A 13,019-nucleotide genomic window follows, 5' to 3' on the forward strand; every position below is an offset into this window, starting at 1 on the left:
TGATTTATTTTTTTTGATTGGGAGTCTCGCTCTGTTGCCCAAGCTGGAGTGCAATGGTGTAATCTTCGGCTCACCAATGTTTCCTGGGTTCAAGCAATTCTCCAGCCTCAGTCTCCCGAATAGCTGGGATTACAGGCGCCCACCACCACACCTGGCTAATATTTGTATTTTTAGTACAGATGGGGTTTCACCATATTGGCCAAACTGGTCTTGGCCAGGCTGGTCTCGAACTCCTGACCTCATGATCCGCCTGCCTTGGCCTCCCAAAGTGCTGGGATTATAGACGTGAGCCACCGAGCCTGGCTGAGACTTCAACTCTTAAAAATAAATAAATAGGCCGGGAGCGGTGGCTCACGCCTGTAATCCCAGCACTTTGGGAGGCTGAGGCGGGTGGATCACAAGGTCAGGAGATCATGACCATCCTGGCTATCACAGTGAAACCCCGTCTCTACTAAAAATACAAAAAAAGTTAGCCGGGCGTGGTGGTGGGCGCCTGTAGTCCCAGCTACTCAGGAGGCTGAGGCAGGAGAATGGCATGAACCCGGAGGCAGAGCTTGCAGTGAGCGGAGATCGCGCCACTGCACTCCAGCCTAGGCGACAGAGCGAGACTCCATCTCAAAAATAAATAAATAAATAAATATAAATAAATAAATAAATAAGTATCCAAACTCTTCAGTTATATTATCAAAGTTTAGTTCTTATCTTACCCTAGTAGGCCGGGCACGGTGGTAGCCTGTAATCCCAGCACTTTGGGAAGACTCAGGAGATCTTAACAGTTGAAATGTTATCTAAAAATACAAAAAACTAGTTTGAGTTAGTCCCAGGTCCTCGGGAGGCTGAGGCTTAATGAACCCGGGAAAGCTTGCATGAGATCCGGCCACTATTTTCAAAAAAAAAAAAAAAAAAAAAAAAAAAAATTACCCTAGTAAATAAACCTTTCATTAGATCTAGTTGACAGACATTTACTCAAAAAAGATTTACTGAATTGAGGCTGTTCTTGTACGTGGCTGTCCCCTCCTGTAGATATATAAGCTCCTATATATCCTGAACCCCATTAGATGGACAAAGTTGGCCAGGTGTGGTGCCTTGCACGTAGAATCCCAGCAGTTTGAGAGACCCAGGCAGGAGGATCTCTTGAGCCCAGGAGTTCAAGACCAGGATTAGCAACATAGAGGGACCCTGTCTCTTAACCAAAAAAAAAAAAAAAAAAAAAAAAAAAAAAAAGATGGTCAAAATATCTGGGGAACAGGTCTACTTTCAGAAAACTATGGAAGTGGTCAATAGCTGTTTTCAGAGATTTGTCCTCTGATTACACTGTAAATTTTTTTTTTTTTTTTTTTTTTGAGACGGAGTCTCGCTGTGTCTCCCAGGCTGGAGTGCAGTGGCGTGATCTCGGCTCACTGCAAGCTCCGCCTCCCGGGTTCACGCCATTCTCCCGCCTCAGCCTCCCAAGTAGCTGAGACTACAGGCGCCCGCCACCACGCCCGGCTAGTTTTTTTAATATTTTTTTTTAGTAGAGACGGGGTTTCACCATGTTAGCCAGGATAGTCTCGATCTCCTGACCTTGTGATCCACCCGCCTCGGCCTCCCAAAGTGCTGGGATTACAGGCTTGAGCCACCGCGCCCGGCCTACACTGTAAATTCTTATAGGACAACAATGGGCTTCTACTTTTACAATAACCGCTATCCCCAAAAAGCAGTGATGCCCTGAGGTGGAGGAAGGGGTTGTTATTGAATAAGGGCTGAATTAATTAATCCAACTGTGAGTTTCCAAATCCAGCTACAAGCCTAAATTACCTGGGGAACTTTATTAGTACAGATTATTGGATCCTGCTTTTTTTTTTTTTGAGAGGGAGTCTTGCTCTGTCACCCGGGCTGGAGTGCAATGGCGCAATCTCGGCTCACTGCAAGCTCTACCTCCTGGGTTCACACCATTCTCCTGCCTCAGCCTCCCCAGCAGCTGGGACTACAGGCTAATTTTTTTGTATTTTTAGTAGAGATAGGGTTTCATTGTGTTAGCCGGGATGGTCTCGATCTCCTGACCTTGTGATCCACTTGCCTCGGCCTCCCAAAGTGCTGGGATTAGAGGCATGAGCCACCACGCCCAGCCTGGATCCCGTTCTTCACTGAGATTCCAAGTTAGTCTTAGAATGTTTTTTTTTTTTTTTAGAGAAGGTCTTGTTCTGTTGCCCAGACGCATAGTGCTACGGTACAATCATGGCATCATGGGTCACTGCAGCCTTGAGCCCCTCAAGTGATGAACCTGACTCAGCCTCCCAAGCAGCTGGGTTTACAGGTGCGCCACCACCATGCCTGGTGATTTTTTTTTTTTTTTTTTTTTTTTTGTAGAGACGGGGTCTCACTACATTGCCCAAGCTGGTCTCAAACTCCTAGGGTCAAGCCAACTCCTGAGATCAAGTGATCCTCCTGACAGCCTCCCAAAGTGCTAGGACTACAGGAGTGAGCCACCAGGCTTGGCCTGGAATCTCTCCCTTTTTTTTTTTTAACAAGATGACTTGGTGCAGGGACATGGCCTTCACACTGGACTGTATGACACACCAGGCTGTCCCAGGTAGCAACGCAACCTTTGATTCATACACACCGCTGTAACAGCAGTGGCCACATGCACCAAAGTCGTGTTACCTCATAGGCTTCTGCCAGCTGGGAGAACTTCTCCTTGGCTTTGGGATCATCCTGATTTGTGTCGGGGTGATACTTCTTGGCAAGCTAAGGGAAAAACATGAGAAATTATTTCAGATACTACATGAACCCCAAATACCAGACACAACAGAACCCCAGATACCAGTCATAATTATGTTTCCTTTATCAAAGTTGTCTCTCGGCCGGGTGCAGTGGCTCACGCCTGTAATCCCAACACTTTGGGAAGCGAAGGCAGGCAGATCACTTAAGCTCAGGAGTTCAAGACCAGCCTGGGCAACATGGCGAAACCCCTCTCCACCAAAAATACAAAAAATTAGTCAGGCATGGTGGCACGTGCCTGTGGTCCCAGCTACTCAGGAGGCTGAAACACGAGAATCACTTGAACCTGGGAGGTAGAGGTTGCAGTGAGCAGAGATTGAACCACTGCACTCCAGCCTAGGTGACAGAGTGAGACTGTCCCTCCACCCCACAAAATAATAATAATAATGATCTGTTTTAATGTACTTATCTCTCAACTTGAGGGCAGGAACTGATTCTGATGTATCTTTGCCCTTAGCACCCAGCATGGCTTAGAATAGGTAAATGAACAAAAAAGAGAAACAAAATTTTAAAAAGGGGGCCGGGTGCAGTGGCTCATGCCAGTAATCCCAGCACTTTGGGATACTGAACTGGGTAGATCACCAGAGGTCAGGAGTTTGAGACCAGCCTGGCCAACATGGTGAAACCCCATCTCTACTAAAAATACAAAAATTAGCCAGGTGTGGTTGCACACGCCTATAAACACAGGTACTCGGGAGGCTGAGGCAGGAGAATCGCTTGAGCCCGGGAGGCAGAGGCTGCAGTGAGCCAAGATTGCACCACCACACTCCAGCCTGAGCAAGAGAGCGAGACTCTGTCTGAAAAAAGGAAAAATTTTTAAAAAGGGAAGAAAATGACTGAATAAATAGACATTTCTGCTGTTTCAATTATTTTTGTAAGTACATAAAATAAAGTAATTGCTAAAGCTTTACCTGATCTTTTTACTTCCACGCCGAAAAACTTGAATGGTTCTCTAAATTAAGTCTTTCTCTTAAATTATGTCTCTAGGACTTGCTAAGGGCCTGAAATCAACTGTCATGTGAGTTCAACCCAGCCTCCATCTTTTCAATCTTTTCCCACTCTTGGATCCGGCACCTGACTCTTGAGCTCAGGATGAGACAGGCCATTAGCTATTCACAGGCCAAGATCTCTGCTTCCTGTCCCCATGCCTCTGTTCATTCCATTACAACCCAATTAAAAGCGGGCAATGGATCCAAACACACATTTCTCCAAAGACATACTAATGGCCAACATGCACAAGAAAAGATGCTCAACATCATTAGTCACCAGGGAAGAAGCAAATGGAAACTCTAACGAGATAGCATTTCATATTCACTAGGGTAGTAATTAAAAAGACAGATGATAATAAGTGTTCACTGGGATGTGGAGAAATCATGGCCCTCTTATGCTGCTGGTGGGAATGTAAAATGGTGCAGCTGCTTTGAAAAAGGCTGGCAGCTTCTCAAAAGGTTAAACATCCAGTTACCATATGACTCAGCAACTATACTCCTAAATATCCAAGAGAACTGAAAACATGTCTACACAAAAACTTTCATATGAATGTCTATATAGCAGCACCATTCATGATAGCAGAAAGTGGAAAATATCCAAATGTCCATCAAACGATGAAGAAACAAAATGTGATCATTCCATGCAACAGATTATTTGAGCACGAAAAGGGATGAAGTATTGACACAAGCTACAAGACAGACGAGCCTTGAAAACATTATGTGAATGAAAGAAGCCAGACACACAAAAGGATACATATCCTATGATTCCCTGTAAGTGAATATTCAGAATAGGCGAATCCAAAGAGGCAGAATGCAGGTTAGCAGCTGCCAGGGACCGGGGAGAAAGGACAATGGAAGGGGGGTGCTAATGAATACAGGATTTCTTTTTGAGGTAATGAAAATGTACTAAAGTTGACTGTGGTGGCAGTTGCACAACTCCAGTGAAGTGTGCACTTATATAAAGCTGTCAATCCTAGAGTGGTGCCTCCAATATTGATTTTATTTTATTGGTCAGAGCAAACCAAGGGTCTAGGAACCAGTGATGTAGACATCTCGTATACAACTTTACTCAGCTACCCTAACTACCCTAATCCACCCCAGCATACAAAAATGGGAATTTCACATTTTCCAGGTTAAGAAAGGGCCAGGCACGGTGGCTCACGCCTGTAATCCCAGCACTTTGGGAGGCCGAGGCTGGTGGATCACCTGAGGTCAGGAGTTTGAGACCAGCCTGACCAACAAAGTGAAACCCCATCTCTACTAAAAATACAAAAAAATTTAGCCGGGCCGGGCACAGTGGCTCAAGCCTGTAATCCCAGCACTTTGGGAGGCTGAGACGGGCGGATCACTAGGTCAGGAGATCGAGAGCATCCTGGCTAACACGGTGAAACCCCATCTCTACTAAAAAAAATAAAAAAAAAAAAAAAAAACTATCCGGGTGAGGTGGCAGGCGCCTGTGGTCCCAGCTACTCCGGAGGCTGAGGCAGGAGAATGGCGTAAACCCGGGAGGCGGAGCTTGCAGTGAGCTGAGATCCGGCCACTGCACTCCAGCCTGGGTGACAGAGCCAGACTCAGTCTCAAAAAAAAAAAAAAAAAATTAGGGTGTGGTGGCATGCGCCTGTGTCCCAGCTACTTGGGAGGCGGAGATTGCAGTGAGCCAAGGTCGCAACACTGCACTGCAGCCTGGGCGACGGAGTGAGACTCCATCTCGAAAAAAAAAAAAAAAAAAAAAGAAAGGAAGTAATTCTAAACCTATAAACTTTTATCTGGATGTAAAAAAATGACTATCTAAAACTTAGACTAGCATACCTGCTGATTCAGAAAGTACAGATTAAATTTAATTATGAAAACAGCTCTGGAAAAAAAAACTTTTTAAAATCTCTGGTTTTTTCTCTTTTTTCTGAAGCACTAACCTCTACGGCATTGTGCACCGAAAAACAGTCTAGCAAAGTCCAACTTTATCACACCCTTCTATATATCAGCTCATGAGACCTATCCACATGGGCATATATGCTGTATTGATTAAGGATTAGATGGGATCAAAAACATTCCTTCTACAATTTGGTCACCAAAATCTGACTTCCATACAGACCTGATAATAGGCTTTCTTGATCTCTTTCTGGCTGGCATTTCGAGGCACTCCTAATATCTGGTAATAATCTTCTTTGGCCAAAGGGGCATTAGTGTGGAAGGAGGCAGTACAAATGAAAGGGTAATGTTTTGTTCCTAAAAAGGAAAAAAGAAAAAGAAAGAAAATCACTCTGGGAATGTTCTCAACAAAAGAAAACTGTGAGTACATGACCCACTGGTCTATATCTGTGAAGGAACAACCAACCTGGAAGGGTTTGGCTGTGTCCCCACCCAGATCTCATCTAAAATTTTAGTTCCCATAATCCCCATGTGTCATGGGAGGGACCTGATGGGAGGTAATTGAATCACAGGGGCGGTTACCTCCATGCTGTTCTCGCGATAAGTTCTCACGAGATCTGATAGTTTTATAAGGGGCTTTTCACCCTTTTGCTCGTTCTTCCTGCTGCCATGTTAAGAAGGATGTGTTTGCTTCTCCCTCCACCATGATCGCTGAGGCTTCCCCCGCCATGCTGAACTGTGAGTTAATTAAACCTCTTTCCTTTAAAATTTACCCAGTCTTAAGTATGTCTTTATTAGCTGCATGATAACAGACTAATACACAGACTACAGCTTTAGGGCTGTTCCTGGCCAAGCCCACTGCAGACCAAACTCAATGTACTTCAATAATGGCTAAAGAAGCCACAGTATTCAATTAATATAGAGTATTGGATGAGGCTGATTCTCCTGCCTTATACTACTGGAGTGGTCTCAGCACACCACTAAAGGAATAATACTCCTGACTGGGAGATGAATACAAAGAGATTCAGCTCCCCTTCTTATACCACATGAGCACTTACCATATGCTAGGTATTTTCATATTCTTCTGTCACACTTAATGCTTAACAACTCTCCACATTCTTTTCCCTCTATCTTGCAGCCTTGGGTACCGCTTAAGGAGCGGTTCTCAAGACTGTGGTCCCTGGACCAACAGCATCATTACATTGATGAAAATACAGATGTTCAAGCCCTACTCCACACATTCACCGGAAACTCAGGAGGTCTCCACCCACTAGGTGCCAGTAGAGAACTCCCCCTATGTCTCCAGGCATTGCCAAATGTCCCCTGGGAAGTAAGTGTCCCCTGCTGAGAACCAATGACAACTCAATCTAAGAAGGTCGGGGAAGAACTTCTAGGCATCAGTTGTTAAGCTGCAGAAACTGGCTGAGCTGCCCAGGAAAGCACTTGCCATTTTCAGTGGAAAACAAGTGGCAGTTACTAACTAGGATGACTTTGTACTTTGGATCTGGATTTGCAGCACCTTTTTTAACAGCAAGACAACAACTGCTTAAGAAACAAAGATGTTTTAGTTCATCCATTTAACAGATAGGAAGAGCGGGTTTTTTGGTTTTTTTGAGATGGAGTTTCGCTCTGTCTCCCAGGCTGGAGTGCAGTGACGCTATCCTGGCTCACTGCAAGCTCCAACTCCTGAGTTCACGCCATTCTCCTGCCTCGGCCTCCCAAGTAGCTAGGACTACAGACGCCCGCCACCATGCCCAGCTAATTTTTTTATATTTTTAGTAGAGACGAGGTTTCACCGTGTTAGCCAGGATGGTCTCGATCTCCTGACCTCGTGATCCACCTGCCTCGGCCTCCCAAAGTGCTGGGATTATAGGGGTGAGCCACCATGCCTGGCAGGTTTTCTGTTTGGGTTTTTTTTGAGATGGATTTTCACTCTTGTTGTCCAGACTGGTGTGCAATGGTGCAATCTTGGCTCACTGCAACCTCTGCCTCCTGGGTTCAAGTGATTCTCCTGCCTCAGCCTCCCAAGTAACTGGGACTACAAGCATGCACCACCAGGCCCGGACTGCAATAGTGTTTTAATAGGTGAAATCTCTTTAAAAAGTGAATAAACTGGGCCGGGCGTGGTGGCTCACGCCTGTAATCCCAGCACTTGGGGAGGCCAAGGCGGGCGGATCACCTGAGGTCTCCTATACTAAAAATACAAAATTAGCCAGGCGTGGTGGCGCATGCTTGTAATCCCAGCTAGTCAGGAGGCTAAGGCAGGAGAATCGCTTGAACCTGGGAGGCAGAGGTTGCAGTGAGCCAAGATCACACCACTGCACTCCAGCCTGGGCAACAAGAGCAAAACTCCATCTCAGAAAACATAAAAAATAAATAAATAAATAAATAAAAATAAGCCCGGGCACAGTGGCTCTCACCTGTAATCCCAGCACTTTGGGAACCTGAGGCGTGAGGATCGCTTGAGCCCAGGAGTTCGAAACCAGACTGGGCAACACAGAGACCCTGTCTCTATTAAAAATAAATAAATGGATCAAAGACTTGAACTCATAAGGCACACTAGATATGTTTGTAAATAGACTTATGACATGGAAAAAAAAAAAGAGAGAGAGAAAGAAATAGGCTAAGAGGGATTTGAATCCATACAGATTTATGCCTCTAAACTAGAGATTCTGTATGTGGTGGCAGTGGTGGTTAGAGATGATAATGATTAATGGGGCCTAGGAATAAGAAGGGCCTTAGAGTTATGCTAAGGAGTCTGGATTTTATCCTAAGAGCAATAGGGAGCCACTGCAAATGTTAAACAAAGAACTCATTGGGTTTGCATGAGAAACAACTGTAGGCCGGGCGCGGTGGCTCACGCCTGTTGTAATCCTACCACTTTGGGAGGCCGAGGAGGGTGGATCACCTGAGGCCAGAAGTTTGAGACCAGCCTGGCCAACATGGTGAAACCTTGTTTCTACTAAAAATGCAAAAATTAGCTGGTCATGGTGGTGCACATCTATAATCCCAGCTACTCCAGAGGCTGAGACATGAGAATTGCTTGAACCTGGGAGGCTGAGGTTGCAGTGAACCAAGATCGTGCCACTACACTCCAGCCTGGGCAACAGAGCAAGACTCCATCTGAAAAAAAAAAAAAAGAGAGAGAGAGAGAGAGTAACAACTCTAGGAAGTCTGGGAGACTACTTGAAGTTAATGAGCACAAAATACAACCAGAGGTGTTAAACACATCCAAGTAGCAGGCCAGGTAAAGGATAATCAGAGAGGAGAATGAATAGGAATGGTCAGCATACTTAAAATTAGAAATAGGAAATAAATCTGTGTGTTTGGCATAACCAATACCCTGGGAATATAAAAAGCACACTGGAAGCAGTAGGGGTCAGGAGACCACTATTGTGTTTCTTCAGTCAGACTTGAGAAAACACTAGAGCTGGTTTATTATTGAACCTGTACTCCACCCTCTTTTTATGTGGGAGTATGGGGTTGCCCTGGCCCAGTCCAGCCTCTCTCTCACCACTCCTTCCAATGCCAGAAGGCTGAGGCTGGTAGTGACCTGTGGCAGCTGTGACTTTAACATCGTGGGCAGAGAACACGGACTGGAGTTAGTACAGAGATAGTAACGCACAAAACTGCATGTGGATAAAGACAAATCACGTTTAATTACAAGATTGATGGCTTTGTTTTTTCTTTTTTTTGAGTCAGAGTCTCGCTCTGTCGCCCAGGCTGGAGTGCGGTGGTGTGATCTCAGTTCACTGCAACCTCCGTCTCCCAGGTTCAAGCGATTCTTCTGCTTTAGCCTCTCAAGTAGCCAGGACTACAGGCACACACCACCACAGCTCACTAATTTTTGTATTTTTAGTAGGTAAGAAGTTTCACCACGTTGGCCAGGCTGGTCTCAAACTCCTGACCTCAAGTGATCCACCAGCCTCGTCCTACCAAAGTGCTGGGATTACAGGCATAAGCCACCAACCCCAGTCTAATGACTTTTGACATTATTCAAAGGGCATCAATGATTAACAATAATTAGAGTCCATTTAATAGACAATTTATTTTATCAGATATGACCAGTAAATGTCCTGTCCTTTTTAGAACAACCCAGAATAAAATAAGCCTCCAAGTCGTTCCAAGAATGGCCAACCTACTGTCCAACAACTGCTTTTTTTTTTTTTTGACAGGGAGTCTGGCTCTTGTTGCCCAGGCTGCAGTGCAGTGGTGCGATCTCGGCTCACTGCAACCTCTGCCTCCTGGGTTCAAGTGATTCTCCTGCCTCAGCCTCCCGAGTAGCTGGGATTACAGGAACCCACCACCATGCCTGACCAATTTTTTCTATTTTTAGTAGAGATAAGCTTTGGCCATGTTGTCCAGGCTGGTCTCAAACTCCTGACCTCAGGTGACCAACCCATCTCCCAAAGTGCTGGGATTACAGGCATGAGCCACAATGCTTGGCCACCAACAACTGCTTTCTTTCTGCTTGGAAGAAAAGTCAGATTTAAAGTGTTGTTACGTCACCTTACTACTAGATTTGAGACAAGATCACAGACTAGTGTTTGGAAGCTGAGTTGATGACCTTTTTAATTTTTTTTTTTTTTTTAAGAGACGGGGGTCTCGGCCGGGCGCGGTGGCTCACGCCTGTAATCCCAGCACTTTGGGAGGCCGAGGCGGGCGGATCACAAGGTCAGGAGATCGAGACCACGGTGAAACCCCGTCTCTACTAAAAATACAAAAAATTAGCCGGGCGCGGTTGTGGGCGCCTGTAGTCCCAGCTACTTGGGAGGCTGAGGCAGGAGAATGGCGTGAACCCGGGAGGCGGAGCTTGCAGTGAGCCGAGATCGCGCCACTGCACTCCAGCCTGGGCGACAGAGCGAGACTCCGTCTCAAAAAAAAAAAAAAAAAAAAAAAAGAGATGGGGGTCTCATTATGTTGCCTAGGCCAAACTCCAATTCCTGGACTCCAGCAATCCTCCCACCCCAACCTCCTGAGTAGCTAGGACCAGAGGCTCGCCACCACATGGCTTCTCAGTTGATGACTTTATTTATTCATTAATTTTTTGGTAGAGAAAGAGTCATACTCTGTCGCCCAGGCTGGAGTGACGTCATCATGGCTCAGTGCAGCTTCAACCTCCTGGGCTCAAGGGATTCTCCCACCTCAGCCTCCCGGGCAGCTGGGAGTTCAGGCAGTTGCCACCACAGTCAGCTAATTTTTTTTTTTTTTTTCTGAGACATGGTTTCGCTCTTGTTGCCCAGGCTGGAGTGCGATGGCGCGATCTCGGCTCACGGCAACCTCCGACTTTCAGGTTCAAGCAATTCTCCTGCCCCAGCCTCCCGAGTACCTGGGATTACAGGCAAGGGCCACCAGGTCTGGCTAATTTTGTAATTTTTGTAGAGACAGAGTTTCTCCATGTTGATCAGGCTGGTGTCAAACTCCCAACCTCAGGTGATCTGCCCATGTAGCCCTCCCAAAGTGCTGGGATTACAGGCGTGAGCCACCGCATCCAGCCAGTCAGATAATTTTTAAAAATATTTTTGTAGGCCGGGCACGGTGGCTCACACCTGTAATCCCAGCACTTTGGGAGGCCGAGGTGGGTGGATCACGAGGTCAAGAGATGGAGACCATCCTGGCCAACATGGTGAAATCCCGTCTCTACTAAAAATAGAAAAATTAACTGGGAGTGGTGGCACGTGACTGTAGTCCCAGCTACTCAGGAGGCTGAGGCAGGAGAATTGCTTGAACCCAGGAGGTGGAGGTTGCAGTGAGCCGAGATCACAGTGAGCCAAGATTGCATCACTGCACTGCAGCCTGGCTACAGAGCAAGACTCCATCTAAAAAAAAAAAAAAAAGAAAGAAAAAAAAAATTTTTGTAGAGATGGGATTTCCCTATGTTGTCCAGGCTGGTCCCAAACTGCTAGGCTCATGTGATCCTCCTGTCTCAGCGCCAGCATAGTGCTGGAATTACAGTTGTGAGCCACCCTGCCCAACCACTTGATGACTCTACTTGTGAAAACAGAACATTATACCCTGAAGGATGCCGCCTCTCACCTGTGTACACTACCTGATACAAAACTTGCCCGTGCCAGGTTATAAGCTCACTTGGGGAACAAAACAGCTAACCGCAGTTCTTAGTAACAGCCTCACACAATGCTTAGTACTTAGTGCCTCTCTTTCACATACACAATAACAACAAATGCTCCCAAATTTGTACAGCTGGAACTTGAACAAATTTGGCTTAATAAAAGAAGTCACCTAAGGAATTAATATTTGAATAAAAAGATGCAGCCAGATTCTGTTTAAAATAACCTTGACATTAGAAAATGTTAGCAAGCTCTAAAAATGACCACTTTTGCTCATGTTGAAAAATCTAGCCTGGCTTGGTGGCTCACGACTGTAACTCTGGCACTTTGGGAGGCCAAGGTGGAAGGGTCATTTGAGACCAGGAGTTTGAAACCAGCCTGGGCAACATAGTAGGAACATGGCTCTACAGAATAAAAAAATATGTATGTGTTTAAGAAAAAAATAGCCGGGCGCGGTGGCTCAAGCCTGTAATCCCAGCACTTTGGGAGGCCGAGACGGGCGGATCACGAGGTCAGGAGATCGAGACCATCCTGGCGAACACGGTGAAACCCCGTCTCTACTAAAGAAATACAAAAAACTAGCCGGGCAGGTGGCGGGCGCCTGTAGTCCCAGCTACTCTGGAGGCTGAGGCCGGAGAATGGCGTGAACCCGGGAGGCGGAGCTTGCAGTGAGCTGAGATCCGGCCACTGCACTCCAGCCTGGGCTACAGAGCGAGACTCCGTCTCAAAAAAAAAAAAAAAAAAAAAAAAAAAAAAAAAAAAAAAAAAAAAAAAAAAAAAAAAGAAAAAAATAAACAAAAAAAATCCATCATGACATCTCTCCAAATAATCCACAGGAAACCTAGAAAGAATACTGAACAGACAACTGCTCCTTCCATGAGGTATACAAATGCAGGGACAGAATTTAAAAAGTCACTCTTGGGCCAGGCCTAGTGGCTCACACCTGTAATCCCAGCACTTTGGGAGGCCAAGGTGGGCAGATCACTTGAATCCAGGAGTTCAAGACCAGCCTGGCCAACATGGTGAAATCCCGTCTCTAATAAAAATATAAAAGCTGACCAGGCACGATGGCTGACACCTGTAATCCCAACACTTTGGGAGGCCAAGGCGGGCGGATCATCTGAGGTCAGGAGTTCGAGACCAGCCTGGCCAACACGGTGAAACACCGTCACTCCTAAAAATACAAACATTAGCCAGGTGTGGTGGTGGACACCTGTAATCCCAGCTACCAGGGAAGCTGAGGCAGGAGAACTGCTTGAACCCGGGAGGCGGAGCTTGCAGTGAGCTGCGATCACACCGCTTACACTCCAGCCTGGGCAACAGAGCAAGACCC

At 46.1% G+C, this 13,019-nt stretch overlaps 2 protein-coding genes across 4 annotated transcripts in view; both read right to left on the bottom strand.

The window, feature by feature from the left end:
- Window positions 1–13,019, bottom strand: part of LOC126944620 (heme oxygenase 2) — a 158,782-nt gene that overhangs the window by 83,735 nt on the left and 62,028 nt on the right. The window lies entirely within an intron of this gene.
- Window positions 1–13,019, bottom strand: part of DNAJA3 (DnaJ heat shock protein family (Hsp40) member A3) — a 192,785-nt gene that overhangs the window by 19,233 nt on the left and 160,533 nt on the right. For 2 of the 3 annotated variants that reach the window (XM_050774362.1, XM_050774361.1), the window contains 2 exons: window positions 5,842–5,975; window positions 2,644–2,727 (listed from right to left, as the gene is read on the bottom strand). The exons of the other annotated variant lie outside the window; for it this stretch is intronic. In XM_050774362.1, coding sequence (XP_050630319.1) covers window positions 2,644–2,727; window positions 5,842–5,975 — 218 coding nt within the window. The remainder of the gene's footprint in view (window positions 1–2,643; window positions 2,728–5,841; window positions 5,976–13,019) is intronic. 3 annotated transcript variants of the gene reach the window in all.

Source organism: Macaca thibetana, chromosome 20 (assembly GCF_024542745.1).
Source record: "Macaca thibetana thibetana isolate TM-01 chromosome 20, ASM2454274v1, whole genome shotgun sequence".
Lineage (NCBI taxonomy): Eukaryota > Metazoa > Chordata > Mammalia > Primates > Cercopithecidae > Macaca > Macaca thibetana.